We start from the raw sequence: 19,470 nt of genomic DNA on the forward strand, positions 1-19,470 counted from the left end.
TTTTGGAGGATAAATGGTTCCTTGCTCTACCACCGTGCATTTGTTTTTGCTTAAAACACTGAAACACTACAGAAATAAGAAGTATAATGTTAACAGTTCATGTAAATTAACATGGACTTATTTCACGAAACAAAACTATCCTACTTACTGTTCTGCAATTTTCCATTTGCTTTTTTCACTTAAAATATATCTTCAATCTCTATGTATTGTCTAGGAAAGCACCAGTAGTTATTTTTAATCTTATTTGATTAAAAAGTCATTTCAGCATTAGACTCCATTTGGAAGTTTTAATTAGGAAAGCCCGGTGGCTGTCAGGGTACTAAGGGAAGTTGGCATTGGGTACACTCCTCTCGCCTCTGATTTGTCTTTACCTCAGGATAGATGCCGATTAGCGCACCAGCTCTGGAATAGAACTTGGGTACGCTCCCCTCTGATTTGTCTTTACCTCAGGATAGATGCCGATCAGCGCGTCGGCTCTGGAATAGAACTCTTCTTTTAGGGAGATGACTATCATCTGAAACTGGTCTTGAGTTTGCTCTTTGATGTAACTTGACACCTGGAAGAAATAAAAACACACATTTCACTAGGAAGGAAAGGCCTTGTCTGGGCTCTGGAGACAGTAATTCTGCATGTCTCTGAGTCTGGTCAGTTTAGGTGACGAGGACTTATCCACCTTTCCAATAATTCAATAAATCCTCAACAACTGCAGAAATGGAAATAGATTCTAAAATGAGATAAACTTCATTAAACCTATGATCTAAAACTTTAAGAATATTTTAAAGAATAAAGCTCCAACTTAAGATACTGTGATGTGAATAGGTAATCAGCCTTTATAACAAGAAAAAAACTACCACTCAGAGTATTTTTTAAGGGTGAAAAAGGGCTGGTATTTAAACATATAACCTCCAGGCCGGGCGCAGTGGCTCACACCTGTAATCCCAGCACTTTGGGAGGCTGAGGCAGGCGGATCACCAGAGGTCAGGAGTTCAAAACCAGCCTGGCCAACATGGTGAACCCCGTCTCTACTAAAATTACAAAAAAATTAGGCAGGCATGGTGGCAGGTGCCTGTAATCCCAGCTACTCGGGAGGCTGAGGCAGGAAAATCGCTTGAACCCGGGAGGTAGAGGTTGCAGTGAGCCGAGATTGTGCCACTGCACTCCAGGCTGGGCGACAGAGTGAAAGACTCCATCTAACAACAAGAAGAGCAAAAATCCAAAATAATTTCCACCTTCCTATTTTGCCAACTCAAAGCCTGAAAGGAAAAACAGGGCAATTATATATGTATTCGTAATCCATAATCAGGTCATTTGGTTAGAGGTGAACTCTGGTTCCCTAAGGAAGCTCAATTCCAAGGAAATGAGAAGTGCAAAATGGACTCAATAGAGATGAGTCTTGGTGAACAAACCACTCAGAGCTTCGACGGTGATAAACCCCAAGAAGAGAAAAACTACCAACAGTCTAACAAAGGTAATACCAACTCCTGGATTTCTCTGAGGGCCCAGAATGGGTCTTCTCCATGTGCACCAAAGATCCTGTGGACACAAGCTCTGGAAGTAGGAATGGTAGCTTCCATTGAGGAATGAGTGGCCATGTTTTACGTGAGAAAGGAAAGAAACTGCTCTAAGAGGCTGAATTCATAGAAGGAACTTCCAGCATTAGAGGCGATGGTAGTAGCCACTATGACAGGGCTGAAAAAAGGTCTTGGGCCCATAATAGGAAAAGAAGGGGAGATAGGATGCGAAGATGCAGGGCATGCGTTTTTCCTGGAGAGTTACCTGTTGGGCACCCTGATCACAAGAGGGAGTGGAGGGTGCTTCATAGTTCTTCATACTACATAACTGCTCATACTCAATTCAGCAACGGAGTGTCAGAAAAATACATCTCAAAAGGGATAATGCAATTAAGAGCTTTTAATACATAGGATGGGTACTAGTAGGAGTCTGAAGTAAGACCTAGTACCTGGAGATGCCACCAATGCAAACATCTAATTTTTCCTCAAACAAATACCTTCAATACAGCCAAGAAAAAGATAGCCACCAAGATTTCCCCTCACAGAATGTGGGATATAAAGTGCGAAAATTCTCCTCCTAAGGGGAGATTTCTCCCAGATGAGTCCGCCATGGAGTCCAGTCATTTGATGCACGCTGGCTGGCATTCGGGAGACAACTCAAGATGCTCTTCTTTCCTGTTTCCTTCCCAGCTACCATGTCCTGTTTCCTCCCCTGCTACCATGTCCTGTTTCCTTTCCCAGCTGCCATGAAGCTTCTGGCAGAGACTTTTTGGGGGTATGGAGTTGATGTGATACTCTTGTGTATCCCTGGGCCATGTTAAAAATGCAGGGCCTTCAAGAGATTTTCTCAGATGAATACAATTTGAGAAATGCTCAAAGACTACATTCATGCCATCAGAAGGTACCTCAGGTTGCAGCTACCCAGGCAATTCACATGAGACTCAACAGAGTAAGAAATCAAGGAGGTCAGCTTCAGAGGTGCAGAACCTACTGGGTGGTACCCCGAGACTGAAAACATCTCTCAGCCATGGGCTCCTTAACATCACTCACAAGACTAGGTTATAAACCAGAATGCCAATTTATTTCTTTTTTTCTTTTTAAATATATTTATAATAGAGACAAGGTCTCACTATGTTGCTCAGGCTGGTCTCGAACTCCTGAGCTCAAGTGATCCTCCCGCCTCAGCCTCTCAAAGTGTTGGAATTACAGGCATGAGCCACCGCACCTGGCCCAGAATGCCAATTTATAAGTAAATGATGAGAAATACATCTCTCAGCATGACCAGAGCAGCCACCCTGTAAGCAGCCGTTAATGCAAAGCCTGGTCATTTCTAGAAGATGGATGGGCCTGGAATCAGAACCAGGAGAACCTAATTCACCCATCTCCAAGAATGAATGGCCCCAGTAGCAGAACCATGATACTGGGAACTCTGCAGGCCGGTGCTACCCTTCCCCTGGGCAGTGTCGGGCACTGCCAGGATTTGCCTCCATCCTTTGTTCATGTTCCATAGCAGACCCCACTCTCATGTCCAAAATTCAATCTAGTCACTGTCAATTTGTTTGGGCTGAGAGCCCAGCTCTTTTAGGTGGGCTCTGAGTATCTACCCACTGATCCTTGAGTACTGACTGAAATTCAACTCCTAAGTGTGAAACTGTTCCTTAGTTCTCTCATTCTCTCAAAGACTGAAAACAGGATCATGCTCAAGTACAGTAAATTATTGGATACATTTTGATAGAACTGGGAAGTAGGGCTGGTGTGGTGGCTGACGCCTGTAATCCCAGCACTTTGGGAGGTTGAAGCGGGTAGATCTCTTGAGCCCAAGAGTTTGAGACCAGCCTTGGTAACATGGTGAAACCCCATCTCTACCAAAAACACAAAAATTAGCCAGTCTCATAACCTGGTCTCAAATAAATAAATAGATATAAAAACTGGGAAGGTAGGATTTTAAACTTTAATTCTTTTGGAATTGAGAGATGGTACTCTTGGGGCCTGTTATTAGGGGTTCTCTAATTCCCAATATCTAGATTTGGTGAGAAACCTGTTATGCCAGCAGTAACATTGTTGATCAAGTACAGTGATCCTCATTTGACCCCCATGTTGATTTCTCATCAACTCTGGAAGGTCTTCTAAGCCTTGAATGAAAACTACCCTGAATCAACTTGTTTTAGATATTTAGCTTAGATTTCAAAAGGACTGTTTTTTTTTTTTTTTTTTCCTGGAGTGCAGTGGCACGGTCTCGGCTCACTGCAATCTCTGTCTCTCAGGCTCAGGTGATCCTCCCACCTCAGCCTCTTGAGTAGCTGGGACCACAGATGTGTGCCACCATGCTCAGATAATTATTTTTTTAAATTTTTTGTAGGGACAAGGTCTCCTTATGTTGCCCAGGCTGGTCTCAAACTCTTGGACTCAAGCAATCCACCCGCCTCAGCCTCCCGAAGTGCTGGGATTACAGGCATGAGCCACCAAGCCCAGCCTACAAGGACTGATTTTTTTTTTTTTTTGAGACAGAGTCTCTGTCGCTCAGGCTGGAGTGCAGTGGCACAAACTCAGCTCACTGCAAACTCCACCTCCTGGGTTCAGCCGATTGTCATGCCTCGGCCTCCCAAGTAGCTGGGATTACAGGCACCCACCACCACGCCTAGCTAATTTTTGTATTTTTAGTAGAGACCAGGTTTCACCATGTTGACCAGGCTGGTCTCGAACTCCTGACCTCAAGTAATCCACCTGCCTCAGCCTCCCAAAGTGCTGGGATTACAGGCGTGAGCCACGGGTGCCTGGCCAAGGACTGAATTTTTTGTTTTGTTTTGTTTTGTTTTTTTGAGACAGTCTCACTCTGTCGCTTAGGCTGGACTGCAGTGGTGCAATCTCGGCTCACTGCAACCTTCACCTCCCGGGTTCAAGTGATTCTGCTGCCTCAGCCTCCTGAGTAGCTGGGATTACAGGCGCACACCACCACACCTGGCTAATTTTTGTATTTTTAGTAGAGACGGAGATTCACCATGTTGGTCAGGCTGGTCTTAAACTCCTGACCTTGTGATCTGCCTGCCTCGGCCTCCCAAAGTGCTGGGATTACAGGCGTGAGCCACCGTGCCTAGACCAAGGACTGATTTTTAATGAGCATTTTCCATTGCTTGCCTCACATGATCCTTGAATTGTAGACAGTCTATTGAAAATGAAAAGCAGAAACTTACTTTGCCTATGTTAGTATTGTCTAGGGCTGCATCCACTTCATCTAAAACAAAGAATGGGGCAGGACGAAAACTAGAAAAAAATTACAATCAAGTAAGTTACAATTTTCTATTTGTTTTACAAAAGACTTGGAGAAAAAGATTAACAGTATTCAGAATAAATAAAACACATTCTTTTGGATATTTCTAAGTAATCGGTGACCTCTATGTTACTAAATCCAGTGCTTAGTTATCAGTCCACATGTATGTGACCTATGCAAGGAGTATTTGGGATTGGTCACTCCCTCCTCCTTGAAATACTGCTTTGTGACTTGTAAGGGGACACAGTCTACTTCCCCTCAGCCCCCGCTTTTTCTGAGTCTGCTGAGAACTCTTCATCTCTCCAACTTTGGATGGCTGCGGTGCCCTCAGGGCTCTGTGCTTATCTAATCAACTCCCTTGGTGATTAAATCTGGCCTCAGGGTTTTAAATACCACCCAAATACTGATGGCTCCCGCCCTCTTACCAATAATTCTAACCTGTCTCCTGAGTTTTTTTTTTTTTTAATTTTTTTTAAATTTTTTTATTTTTTGAGATGGAGTCCCGCTCTGTCACCAGGCTGGAGTGCAGTGGCACAATCCCGGCTCACTGCAACCTCTGCCTCCCGGGTTCAAGTGATTCTCCTGCCTCAGCCTCCCGAGTAGCTGGGATTACAGGCATGCGCCACTACGCCCAGCTAATTTTTGTACTTTTAATAGGGATGGGGTTTCATCATGTTGGCCAGGATGGTCTTGATCTCCTGACCTTGTGATCCGCCCGCCTCGGCCTCCCAAAGTGCTGGGATTACACGCGTGAGCCACCGTGCCCGGCCCTGTCTCCTGAGTTCTAACCTCAAATGTCCAACTACTTTCTCTACAATTCCATGTGGGTGACTAATACATATCTCAAACTCATCTCAAAGCAAACTTCTCCCCTGCCCTCCAAACATGTTCCCTCCTGTGGTCTTCTCCATCTCAGTTAATGGCAGCTCTTATTACTCTAGTTGATTAGGTCAAAACCCACAGAGCCATCCCCTTCACATCACTTCCTTCACACCTGTACCTGTCAGCAAATTCCGTCTGCACAACCATATCCTCTCACCTTGGCCCAATCACCATCGCCGTCTTTCACCTTGATTGTGACCAGTCCCCTAGCCCTGTGCCTGCCACTGCTGCATACAGTCTATTCTCCATCCATGCTGGGCTCACTCTGGTCTCGGGGCCTTTTGCACTTGCTGTTGCTGATGTCTAAGAATATTCTTCCCTTAGCTGTCTACATGACCTGCTCCATTTATTCCTTCAAATCTTTGCTCAAATGTTACCTTCTCAAATAGACCTTCCCAGATGACTCTTTAATATTGCTAACCACTTCCCTGCCACTCACCATCTCCATTCCCTGCTTTTTTTCTCTATAGAACTTGTTACTTTCTAATATTCTCTATATTGGATAGTTTACTAATTTACCTTATTTATTATCTGCCTTCCCCAACTAAAATGAAGTATCTTCAAGGCAGGCATTTTGTTTTGTTCACAGCTGTCTCCCCAGTGCCTGCAACAGCACCTGATACACAGTAACTAGTAAATATCTGTTGACTAAATGGATGTGGGTGCCACCTGTCTGATTCTGCTCAGATGACTTGTTCAAAGCAGGCCTCCAGCTTTTATGGTTTTCTCTTTTCTTTTCCTGTGGCGGCCTATTCCTTTTCCTTCTAGAGACCAGTAAAAAGTTTTCAAACTCTTGTATGTTTTTGTTCCTGGTCATAGAAATAGAGAAGCAGCAGTATCTATATTTTACTAATTGTATTATGCATATATTTTTTGAGACAGAGTTTTGTTCTTTCACCTAGGCTAGTGTGCAGTGGTGTCATCACGGTTTATTGCAGCCTCGAACTCCTGGGCTCCAGCAATCCTCCCACCTCAGCCTCTGGGTAGCTGGGCCTACAGACATGTGTCACCACATCTGGCTAACTTTTTTCTATTTTCTGTAGACACGGGGTCTCACTATGTTGCCCAGGTTCAGCATCTGTACTTTAGATCTTCATCTAATGTTCTGAATGTTGAAAGAGGTTAACTGCCTTAATTGTAGGTAACTTTTTGTTTCTTGATTTGTTTTACAAAGAAACAGTTCCACCACCATCAGTGGAAATAAGAAGATTAAATACTTTTATAGAAGAAATACTTCAACATTCTTTACTAAGTAGCAGATCTCTGACTATTGACTAAGAAAATAATACACAAATTGGGATTTTTGTCAATCCTGATGTCACCTCTGGCCATTCCAAGTATTTTTTCTTTTCTAAAATGGAATAGTAGTAGCTATTGATAATAACAGAAATTGAATAAAAATCTGTCACTAACTAGCTGGGCATGGTAGCACATGCCTGTGGTCCTGCCTACTCAGGTGACTCAGGCAGAAGGATCACTTGACCTGGGAGTTTGAGCCTAGCCTAAGCAACATAGTGAGACTCTGTCTCCAAAAAAAAAAAAAAAACCCACTAAAAATCTAAGAATTCTGTCTTCGATTTGCTGTGTAAAGTCTAAATTGTTGTAGGCCTAAAACATAATCTGAATTGTCTGGCTGAAGAAGATAGTTTTGTATCCCATTTGCTAAATATTAATTAAGACAATAGTTAATATATCTTCTGTAGGAAGGTCCCCTTGGCTTCTGCCCTGATATGAAAACTGAATAGCTTTTGTGACCTTACCTGTGCACGGCAAACAGGAGAGCCAAGGCTGCCACACACTTTTCTCCCCCTGACAAATTGTCCATTGGCATAAACCGTTTGCCTGGGGCCACACAGTTATAGCTAATTCCCTCCAAGTAAGGTTCTTCAGGGTTCTCTGGGCTAAGAAATGCCTGAAACACATGTTATTTATTTAGCAATATCAGAAAAGCAACTGATAAAGTTCAACTTGGAGTTTAACTGCAAAATATTCTATTGGTTAGCTTTTCTTCAATTTTGATGGAAAACTACCAATGCCTATAAATAATGTATTTAGTTCTACATGTAATCACAGACAACAGGGTTGTCTGGGTAGGCGGTAGAGGGAAAACACTCTCCTAACATACCCAGGGATCAGCCCTTTCCACCAGACTGCCAGTCAAACCTCAGAGGCACATGCCACAGTCTTACAAAACAGTCTTCATGCAGTTCACTCACTGATACGTTCATCAAACATGTACTGAATACCTATTATGGGCCAGGTACTGTAGATAAACAGAGATGAATCTTGTTCTCAAAGAGTTAGGCATGGTGACTCATGCCTGTAATCCCAGCATGTTGGGAGGCCGAGGCAGGCAGATCACTTGAGGTCAGGAGTTTGAGACCAGTCTGGCCAACATGGTGAAACCCTGTCTCTACAAAAAATACAAAAATTAGCCAGGCTTGTTGGTATGCGCCTGTAATCCCAGCTACTTGGGAAGCTGAGACACTTGAACCCGGGAGGTGGAGGTTTCAGTGAGCCGAGATCGCACCACTGCATTCCAGCCTGGGCAACAGAGGGAAACTGTCTCAAAAAAAAAAAAAAAAGAAAGAAAGAAAGAAAAAAAAAGGGTTAATGGGTTTTAGTCTTACTTTACTGAAAATAAGTTATTTTCAGTTGAAGTTCTAAATATCTGATCCAGGATCACCTTTTAGTCATAAAAGAAAATGAGAAAACAAAAGCAGAGCAGGTGCGTAAGTCCTGACCTACATCTTCATTTCACATTCAATTCCACAAGTATTTGCTATGGATACTGATAATGGAATGGGAGTAGTTATCATTAAAAGGGTCATATCTGAATTTGAACCCTGCCTTTAGTTATTTTCCTCTCTTTTGTTACTCTGGTCAACTCCACAGATGAACCATCTTCCCAGGATCCTCTATTATTCCACATTTACCACAGAAACCAACAGTTCTATAAAATCAAATTAATACCAGACTACAGAATTTTGGAACTAAAAGAGAATTTGGAAACAAAATGATTTAGTCCATTTATTTTTCAGATGAAGAAACAGACCCAGAGAGGTTTTGACTTGTCCACACTGAACAGTGTGGAGTGAATGGGATCTACAACGCAGGTCATTAGATAACCACTCTTCATGAACTGACTTTGCCCCATGAGTGAGTTGCTCAAATAATGTGGCAGTGGTTATTTCCCACCAAAAAAAAAAAAAACCACCACCAGTAACACAGAATTCTCACTATTTGAGGATGAAAGATACATACTTGGGCACTGTCGTTTCTGCAGAGCTTCTTGTAGATTTGATCAATTGAGATTGAGACATGCTCAAAACACTGGGTGAAAAGATCGTATCTCCTTTTTTTCACTTGCTCGAACTCTTGCCTACACATTCTGGCTTCCTTTCTGCTGGCCTCAAAAGCTAAGAGAGAATCAATGTTCTTTATTTTAGAGACCACTGAGGAGGTTCTTTTACTTAAACTGTAAAGCATAAAATATTTTTAAAATTGGATTTGAGTTTGGATCTCTTGAGTAAAGATACCTTCAAAATACCTAAACTATTATTAATTCCAAGAAAATAGCTCTTAGAATTCATGAGCCTCTTTTCTAGTAGGGCTAATTGCTAAATAATATTGACAAGTTCTGATAGGGTATGTATGTATGTATGTATGTATGTATGTATGTATTTATTTATTTAGAGACGGAGTCTTGCTCTGTTGCTCAGGCTGGAGCTCAGTGGCGTGATCTCGGCTCACTGCAACCTCCACCTCCCAGGTTCAAGCGATTCTCCTGCCTCAGCCTCCCGAGTAGCTGGGACTACAGGTGTGTGCCACCACACCCAACTAATTTTTGTATTTTTAGTAGACATGGGGTTTTACCATGTTGACCAGGCTGGTCTTGAACTCCTGACCTCAGATGATCCGCCCACCTCAGCCTCCCAAAGTGCTGGGATTACAGGCGTGAGCTACTGCGCCCGGCCTGATAAGAGTATTTATTATGTCAATTTTTTTGGTATGAAAAAAATACATGTGTTTTAAAATCACCAATAAACCTGGTTTTAAATTAAAGCAAAGCATTTCAAAAAGGAAACAATTAATGATTCAGTATTAAAAGCACACATTAATATAAGACCACAGAGGAAAAAATCTATAACAAAAAGGGACAACAGAGGGGAGATTGTTGGCAAATTTTATAGCAATCAAAACACCCATGAATATAATCTTGTTAGTGACTACACTCAATTTTACCATCTGTGGATTCTTGAAACTTGTCTCTGACAGTCTTTAAGGTCTCCAGTGCTCGTAGGTTTGGGGCTGCTGTTTTCAGTAAGATATCTTCCTGGGATGCTACTTGCTGCAATAAGAGCCTAAGGTGGGCCTCGATTTCTTGATCAGACTGTAGAGCCTATTATGGGCAAAGAACAACACTGACTGGCATGGCATGTCTTTTACATCCAGCAAGGTAGGGTGCGTGTGTGGGGCACTTCACCATCTGGACCCCCCAGGTCCCTGTGCATCCACTCCTTCTCTCCCCAAAGCCCTCTCTGAGCCTGGAGGTGCAGTCCTGCTGCAATATTTGTAGCTTCCTGAGTCGGCAGTGCTCTTTTCTTTGAACACATTTCAGCTCATTTTTTAATCTGGGTAAAAAGCAACAATTTATACTTCACCTTCATTTATTTAAAAATATTCATAATCTACTATGTATTACACTGAGGATTCAATGATGGAAGCTATTCAGTCTTTGCCTTTAAAGACTTACAGGGAAATCAGACATATAAACTGGATTAAAAATTTTTTGTAAGAGACAGGTCTCACTCTGTTGCTCAGGCTGGTCTTGAGCTCCTGACCTCAAGCAGTCCTCCCACTTCAGCCTCCCGAGTAGCTGGGATTTAAACCAGCTTTTACAGCGAAGTGAAAAGACTTCTAATAGGGCAAGCATAGGTACTACGGGGCAGGGAGAGGGGATCCAATCCAGCTAGACAGGTTAACACTTAAACCTGACACAAGTGATGAATAGAAGAGAAAAAGTGGCCACGCCCTTCCAGAAGCTTTTTTTTGCCACAAATACAATCAGAGTACAAAAAGTAGGCTGTGTGTGGTGGCTCATGCCTGTAATCCCGGCACTTTGGGAGGCCAAAGCATGTGGATCACCTGAGGTCAAGAGTTCAAGACCAGCCTGACCAACATGGTGAAACCCCATCTCTACTAAAAATACAAAAATTAGCCAGGCATGGTGGCGGACACCTGTAGTCCCAGCTACTTGGGAGGCTGAGGCAGGACAATCGCTTGAACCCGGGAGGTGGAGGTTGCAGTGAGCCGAGATTGCACCATTGCACTCCAGCCTGGGTGACAGAGCAAGACTCCGTCTCAAAAACAAAACAAAACAAAAAAAAGTCTAACAAAATATATTAACAGCATATAAACTGAAAAGATGTGGTGGATATTGCTACTCAGCATCTGTTCTCCATTTTTTTTGTAATGCAGCACATGCTTTTGACCAGGTAGATCCACTTCTCCATCCTGGACCACATGTACTTAGACTTAGAGGCAGGGCCTGCTTGGTCTAAGGTAAAGTCCACCATCCTCCTCCCTCTACAGTGATTCGTTCAGCAGTGAATATGTGACCCCATTCAGGCAACTGTGATGAGGGGACAATTGCTGGGGCTTTGTAGGTAAAACCTTTCTTCAATTTTAGAACAGCATGTAAACCAAAGAGTATCTGAGACAGGTCTCAATCAATTTAGTTTATTTTACCAAGGTTAAGGACTTGCCCCAGAGAGAAGTCTGTGCCTTTCTCCAAAGATGATTTTGAGGGCTTTGATATTTAAAGGGGAAAAGCAGGCAGGAGCAAGAGGAAGTATATGGTCACATCACTGAATCCATATATCGCAAGAGAAAAGGAGTAGGCAGGAAACAGTCAATTATGGATTCATCTCATGCTCAGTAAATCAGCACTTTACCATAAGATGAGAAACCATAAATATCTCCCCACGGAGTTGCTACCTGGGGAAATACTTAATTTTTCTTTTCTTTTCTTTTTTTTTTTTTTTGAGACAGAGTCTTTCTCTGTCACCCTGGCTGGAGTGCAGTGGCACAATCTTGGCTCACTGCAACCTCCACATCCCAGGCTGAAGCAATTCTCCTGCCTCAGCCTCCTGAGTAGCTGGGATTACAGGCACATGCCACTGTGCCCGGCTAATTTTTTGTGTGTTTTTAGTGGAGACAGGGTTTCGTCATGTTGGCCAGGCTGGTCTCGAACTCCTGACCTCAGGTGATCTGCCCATGTCAGCCTCCCAAAGTGCTGGGATTACAGGCGTGAGCCACCACGCCCGGCCTGATACTTAATTTTTTATATGTAGCTCTCTGCTTAGGAACAAAAGGAAAGGCAGTTTTTTGCATGACTCAGCTTTCAGCCTAATTTCTTCCTCTTGGTACAGTGAATTGGGGTCCAAGTTTTCATTTTCCTTTCACTAGCACCACTACAAAAGACAGCTTCTTTCATCTCTGAAGGTTGTAGCTGTGTGGCTGTAAAGCCAAGAATAGCTGCGCTCATGTTGCATTCAGGAGAGAAGCAGCTTCAGAATGAAGCCAACACCCAAAGAAATATATGGCTACAGGGATGACTGGGAAACAGAGCCAGAGCTGCTCAATTAAAGGCACTAAATTAAGTTAAATTAAAGCTGGATTCCAGGTCAGTGCTCTGCAGCTGTGAAGGGTGTGCCACACCATCACCTACAATCCTGAGAGAGGCCTGTGTCTACTAAGGGTACTGCAGTGGGATGCCAGTGAGCAAATTTGGGATGCTGGAGTAAGTAGTTGGTTACTTTTGTTTATTGAAGGACTTCTCAAAAACTTTAATATCCATTGTGAATCTCTTCTCTTCCCTTCCCAAGAAGGGAAAAGACTTTCTCAAAAAGTAACCACAGAAACTTTTCTTCTTTGGCTAGACATTTCATGATACCAGTGTTCTACACAACACAGTCAGAAATGCTGACATAAACATTTTTTAAAGTAACCAATATATTTACTAGCTATTTTGTGATAACATGATACAATAAATATATATTTGGTTTTCATCCCAGTTCTAGGCACAGCATACCTAAAACCTTTGCAATTTCCTGAGTGGTAGGAGTGAGAGGGGCATCTTTTATTATTCATGATAAGCCCCCGTCAATCATACCTAATGAGCTGACTGTTGGAGGATGGGGACTATTGCAAGAGGAACCAACCAGGTGATTGGAGGGCTGGAACCTTCAGCCCCTCTTCTCTAAGGAGGTGGGGGAGAAAGGCTGAAGATTGAGTCTGGATCACCAATTGCCCATGATTTATCAATCATGTATGTAATGAACCTCCCATAAGAATCCCTAAACAGTGGGTTGTGAAGAGCTTCCAGGTTGGTGACCACACAAGAGATGCTGGGAGGGTGACATGCCCGGAGAAGGTGTGAGATAGGGCATGGACCCTTTCTCATACCTAGTCCTATGCATCTCATCCATTTGGCTGTTCCATGAGTTGTAGCCTTTAAAAATGAACTGGTTAATGTAAATAAAGTATTCCCCTGAGTTCTATGAGCCATTCTAGCATATTATCAAATCTGTGGAAGGAGTTGTGAAAACTCCTGATTTACAGCCAACTGGCCATGAGTCTGGGAGGCCTGGACTTGTGATTGGTATCTGAAGAGTGGCCAGTCTTGTGGGACTGAGCCATTACTTTGTGGGATCTGATGCTAACTCCAGGTAGACAGTGTCAGAATTGAACTTAATTGTAGAACACCCATTTGGTATTCAAAGAATTAGAGAATTGCTTGGTGTGGGAGAGACCCACAATTTGTGTCAGAAGTTTCATGATTACAGTGTTTTTCCTTTGTATATTTCTTCCAAAACCATTAGGAAATCTTTAAAAAAAAAAAAACAAACTTAATTCTATCATCCAAAAATGATTCTGTAAGATTTAAATATTCCATATTACTGTGAGTGATAAACAACAGAAAGCTTTCCATTACCTTCAAATCCTCTTTTAGAGAGCTGTAGTCTATTTCAAAGGCTTCTTCTTTTTCATAGATATCAATTGTTGCCTGGGTACTTTCTGCTTCAGTTCCCATCTGAAAAATATGTGAACACATACATTTGTTGATTAAGTTTGTTGTCTTATATGGGAGTGGTTCATGGCACTCCAAAAACAATTACAATAGTAACATCAAAGATCAGTTATATAGATCACCTTAACAGACATATAATAATAAAAAAGTTTGAAAGATTTCGAGAATTATCAAAATGTGACACAGAGACACAGAAAAGTGAGCATATGCTGTTGGAAAAATGGTACCAACAGACTTTATCAGCATGGGCTTACCACAAACCTTCAATCTGTAAAACAAAAACAAAAACAAAAACAAAAAAACCCCTGCAATATCTGTGAAGTAGAATAAAACGAGGCATGCATGTATATGGGAGGATGCGCATAGGTCATATACCAAAACTATGCCATTTTAGATAAGAGATTTCAGCATCCTCGGATTTTGATATACATGGGGGATCCTGGATCCATCCCTGTGGATATCAAGGAATGATTGTACTTCCAGCCAATCTAAAGTGTCCTGTATAATCCAAATGTGGTGAAAAAGAAAGAAAAAAGGCCAACAGGGAAATGTTAGTGAGCCTTGGTTTTATCCTGTGATTTCTTTGGTGTCCATTCTTGCCTCCTCCTGTTCCGTCACCACCTGGAGATACTCAGTAGGGCACGTTTCTTCTGAGAAGGACCTCAATACAACTGTTGGAGAAGGTGCAGAGCAAGAACCACCCCCGCACATGATGTAAAATGTTATGAGAGTGCAGGGAACCGCTGCATACTGCCTGTGGCTCATTGTGCAAAAACATTCTTAACTCCAACAACTTTAATTCTCTGATTTCTCTTGGGTATCTAATATGCAGGTAAGAAACATGGGTTCATCCCGTGGCCCTAGTCCTCTGAGATGACAGTCATTTTGCCCTTTTTCCCTCCTATGAGATGTCTTCACCACCCCTAAAGGGGCTACAGAACAAGAGAAAGAATAAGCAAAGGGCAATGCATTAAGTTCCACACAATGGCACATATTTTACAGTCATTTGCTAGAATACCTCCACTTCAATGATGTCATCCAGTGACCCCGACAAAAGGATTATCTCAATGTCTCGCACTTTGCAATCAAGCAGCAAGTTATGCTTCTCTAATCGTTTCTGTTCCAGAGAAGTTTGAATACTTACAACTTCTTTTTGCAATTTCCCCACTTCCCTGTAATTACACAGATAAGAAAAAGTAATTTTACTCATTATGTAACACTACACCAAGGAAGAAAAATGTATGCTATAAACTTTTATGAAAAAAGAATTATTTATTCCTGTGAGTGCTGTAAGTTCTAGAATCCTCTCATTGATGCTTGTAATTTAATTGTTAACACTCCTGAGAAAGGTCACGAATATACTCAGTTAATCTAAGGGAGCATTTTCCACTAATAAATGTTACTGATTTAATCAAGGTTACCAAAAACAGTGCTTTCCTCACTCAAATATAAGCTCTACATTTTAGACCTCAAACCAAGATAAACAGTCTCTTAGCAAAAGAAATCCCTTGCCAGTAAGTCACATACACTTAATAATCTGTTTTCCTTGCTACCACCACCACTAATGTAGTAACGCCTTCTATCTGAAAATGAGGGCTTGGGTTTTACTAATCGAAATGATGGGAGATTTTTAAAGGAACCTGGAAAAAGGACTAAAAGAAAATGGAAAAAAAAAGAAAGAAAGAAGAAAGTAAGAACTATGTGTTTTTCAAGAATATGAAGGGAAAAAGAAAGTATTCTGTTTGGGCTGAGTGTGGTGGCTCACGCCTGTAATCCAGCACTTTGGAAGGCCAAGGGAATAGGATCATTTAAGCCCAGAAGTTTGAGACCAGCATAATGAGACCTCATCTCTTAAAAAAAAACAAATGGAAGAATGTGTTCTATTTACACAAAAAACAAGAGTTTTAAAAAAGCAAGAGTAAACGGACTTTAATTCCACTCCAAAATCTTAGACAAAGAACTTTCTGGCTGTATCTTGAAACACCGAAGGTCTTCGAACAGTGAGAAAAACTGTGAAATGCCAAAAGGCTGAGCAAAAACAGAGAATTAACTTTGTCTAATCACTCATGGTTATGTAAATCATGATGCATGACAGGAAAGCAGGTGTCATTTTGGTACAGGCCAGTCAATTCAAATTGTCATTGCCATCATCATGGCAGACACACAAGCTAATCTTGTGCCAGGTACTTTTTTTTTTTTTTTTGAGACAGAGTTTCACTCTTGTTGCCCAGGATGGAGTGCAATGGCACTCTAAGTGCGTATGAATATTAACATATGTAATACTTACAACGATTCTGTGAGGTAGGCACTATTACTATCTCCATTACTGATGAGGAAATTAAGGTATCATATGTCAACAGCAGAGCTGGGATATGAAACCAGAAATCGTGGCTCCAAATTCTATCTCCTTACCCTCTGTGCTATCTTGCACAGACTAGAGGGAATCTCTGTACAACAGGAAGACACCAATGTCAAGGTAGAATTAGGGTAAGGGACTCTATACAGGTTCATGTTTTCATCCAACAAAAAGAACTATTTGCTCTAGGCCAGGAGCAGTGGCTCACGCCTATAATCCCAGCACTTTGGGAGGCTGAGGCGAGCAGATCACTTAAGGTCAGGAGTTCGAGACCAACCTGGCCAACATGGTAAAACCCTGTCTCTACTAAAAGAGAAACACACACACACACACACACACACACACACACACACACACACACTAGCTGGGCATGGTGGTGTGCTCTTGTAGTCCCAGCTACTTGGGGGAGACTAAGGCAGGAGAATCATTTGAACCCGGGAAGCAAAGGTTGCAGTAAGCTGAGATCATGCCACTGTCCAGCCTGGGCAACAAAGGGAGACTCCGTCTGAAGAAAAAACAAAACACTATTTGCTCTAAACAACTAACCACTTCTCCTGGTTGAGAATGTTTGAAAAAAATTACAATGTTTGAAGGGTGTGATGTGAGACCAAGAGCAACAAAGGGCACATATTCAAATGCAACTCATTTCATACATTTCAGATAGTTGGTGTCCATGTTTAAAACTCTGACTAGGTCTTTCAAACTGATGAAGTCTTAATTACCTATCAACAGCCAGAAACTTCTTCCGTTCCTCTTCAATTTGAGTTTGAACTTTCTCGGCACTGGAGTTCTGAGTGACACGTATGTCCTTAAGTTGCTGCTGCTTTGCCATGAGTTCATTCACTGTCTGCAGACAGTTTTCTTCAGCCTGAACAGAGAGGATCTGCATTGTAGATTTACTATCTTTTATATTAATAAGGTACTTCTATGTTCTTATCAATAACACCAAACCAGTTATCCCGAGATGAACCTTCTCACCCTATGTGCTACTTGACCTTCCATCGTGGACTGTGACTCACGTTCTATACTTTTTAGAAACTGGTGATCATTACCTGCCTTTATCCTTCATTTTGTTTTTGTTTTTTTGTCCTTATTTTGGATTCATTCCTCAGCTCACTGACTTCTGTTCCCATTCTTCAATGAGAGTGTTTCTGCTATCATGATCTCTGTCAATTAAACATTTTCCAGACTTTTACGTTTTTGACAGCCTTGATCATTTCCTCCTTCCTGAAACTCTGGGGCTTCTGTGATACCACCTCTTTTGACTCTCCTCATAAGCTAAGTGACCACCTTCCAGATCCCATCGCTGCTCCACTGCTCTTCACTGCCTACCTCCCTGCTAGGGAGTCTCAACCATTCTCATGTGGTTTCAGTTTACTCCCATAAACCAGCAACTCCCAAATCTGTATCTTCAGCCTAGACTTCTCCCATTATCTACTCTTTAACAGCCTGCTGGAAATTGCCATCTAGACATTACATAGGCAACTCAAGCTCCACAGGTCCAGAATTTTCTCTCCTTAACCTGCTGCTCCTATTCACCAATCACCCCAGTTAGAACTAAGGAGTCATCTGTGACATCCCCTTGCCCTTCCTCCCATGTTGACATCCAGTAATTCATAAAGCTCTGCTGATTTTACTTTAAGTATTTCTTAAATCTGTCCCCAACCCCTTCACTAACAGGACCCTTCAGGAGCGCACAAAAGGTTTACCACATGAAGGAAGTCATAATTTCAATGAAGAGGCACTTCAGCTACCCATTATTAATTACCTTCTTTAGGTGATCAATATCTTCACTACCTTTCTGGATAGTTTCTTTTAATGTGTTGATCTTATTCAGTTTCTTCTTAAGGTGACTGCGACTATACTCAAGTTGAACATTAAGCCGAGTTTTTTGTTTTTCAAATTCTAATCTAGTATAATAAAGTCAAGCATTACAAGTGTAAACAGAAAACTTTGATTCCTTCTTTTTTCTTATGGGAAATTTCAAACAAATATAAAAGTAAAAGGAATACTATAATGAACCCCCAAGTAGCTGTCACCCAACTTAATAATTATCAATTCATGGTCATTCTTGTTTCACTGATAACTCCACTAATTGACCCTCTCACCACTGGCTTATTTGAAGCAAGTTCTAGACATGATGTAATTTCACCTGTATTTTTGTATGTATCTCTAGAAGTGAAATGACTTTTAACTCATAACCATAAAGTATTATGGCTAAAATATAATTCATTAATATCAAATTGCTGTCATTGCCAAATTTCCTTTTTAAAAATTTTCTTTTATTCTGGGCGCAGTGGCTCATGCCTGTAATCCCGGCACTTTGGGAGGCCAAGGTGGCACATCACTTGAGGTCAGGAGTTCAAGACCAGCCTGGCCAACATGGTGAAACCCCACCTGTACTAAAAATACAACAATTATCCAGGCTTGGTGGCGTGTACCTACAGTCCCAGCTACTCAGTAAGCTGAGGTGGTAAGAACTGCTTGAACCTGGGAGGTTGCAGTGAGTTGAGATCACACCACTGCACTCCAGCCTGGGTGACAAAGTGAGACTCCATCTCAAAAAAACAAAAGCAGATACAAAAAAAAGAAAAATTGGTTGTTTGAATCAGTATCCACACATTGCATACAGATGATGTTTCTTAAATCTTTTATAATCTACAGATTTCCTCTCCTCTTTTTCTTTATGTGTTTATTCTTATTTAGTCTTTTCAAATAACTATTTTTTTTTTTTGAGATGGAGTCTCACTCTGTTGCTCAGGCTGGAATGCAGTGAGGCGATCTCAGCTCACTGCAACCTCCGCCCCCTGGGTTCAAACAATTCTCCTGCCTCAGCCTTCCTAGTAGCTGGGATTACAGGTGTGTGCTACCATGCCCGGCTAATTTTTGTATTTTTAATAGAGACAGGGTTTCGCCATGTTGGCCAGGCTGGTCTCAAACTCCTGACCTCAAGCGATCCACCTGCCTCTGCCTCCCAAAGTGCTGGAATTACAGGCGTGAGCCACCGCGCCTGGCCCAAATAACTATTCTTATATAAACACCAAACTTGGGAACGTTCATTCCTACTTTGCCAGCTTCATAAACTCCTCATAAAGAATTCCATTGTCAACTGTAGCTCAACCTTTCCATGCTCACCCTGCCCCCCCACCACACCCTGCTAACAGAATCATTTGTTCAAGAAACATTTTTAAGTACTAACAGCTATTGTGCTAGATGCTGCTAATATAAAAACAACTATAACAATTAAAACATTAATAACTATTTAATGAGAGGTTACTATATACCTGACACTGTTATAAAAGTTTTTACATGAATTAACTTACAAGTTGTAAAACTCTACTAGGTCAGTAATATTATC

At 41.7% G+C, this 19,470-nt stretch overlaps 2 protein-coding genes across 2 annotated transcripts in view; one reads left to right on the plus strand and one right to left on the minus strand.

The window, feature by feature from the left end:
- The window catches only part of FAM118A (family with sequence similarity 118 member A), a 100,445-nt gene that overhangs the window by 35,301 nt on the left and 45,674 nt on the right, over nt 1-19,470 (plus strand). The window lies entirely within an intron of this gene.
- SMC1B (structural maintenance of chromosomes 1B) overlaps nt 1-19,470 on the minus strand; it is a 70,099-nt gene that overhangs the window by 1,446 nt on the left and 49,183 nt on the right. The window contains exons 16-24 of the mRNA XM_003812389.6: nt 17,881-18,022; nt 16,835-16,980; nt 14,775-14,928; nt 13,661-13,759; nt 9,907-10,063; nt 8,926-9,080; nt 7,422-7,573; nt 4,703-4,772; nt 446-556 (exon numbers count right to left, since the gene is read on the minus strand). Of these exons, the coding sequence (XP_003812437.3) occupies nt 446-556; nt 4,703-4,772; nt 7,422-7,573; nt 8,926-9,080; nt 9,907-10,063; nt 13,661-13,759; nt 14,775-14,928; nt 16,835-16,980; nt 17,881-18,022 (1,186 nt within the window). The remainder of the gene's footprint in view (nt 1-445; nt 557-4,702; nt 4,773-7,421; nt 7,574-8,925; nt 9,081-9,906; nt 10,064-13,660; nt 13,760-14,774; nt 14,929-16,834; nt 16,981-17,880; nt 18,023-19,470) is intronic.

This window comes from Pan paniscus, chromosome 23 (assembly GCF_029289425.2).
Source record: "Pan paniscus chromosome 23, NHGRI_mPanPan1-v2.0_pri, whole genome shotgun sequence".
Lineage (NCBI taxonomy): Eukaryota > Metazoa > Chordata > Mammalia > Primates > Hominidae > Pan > Pan paniscus.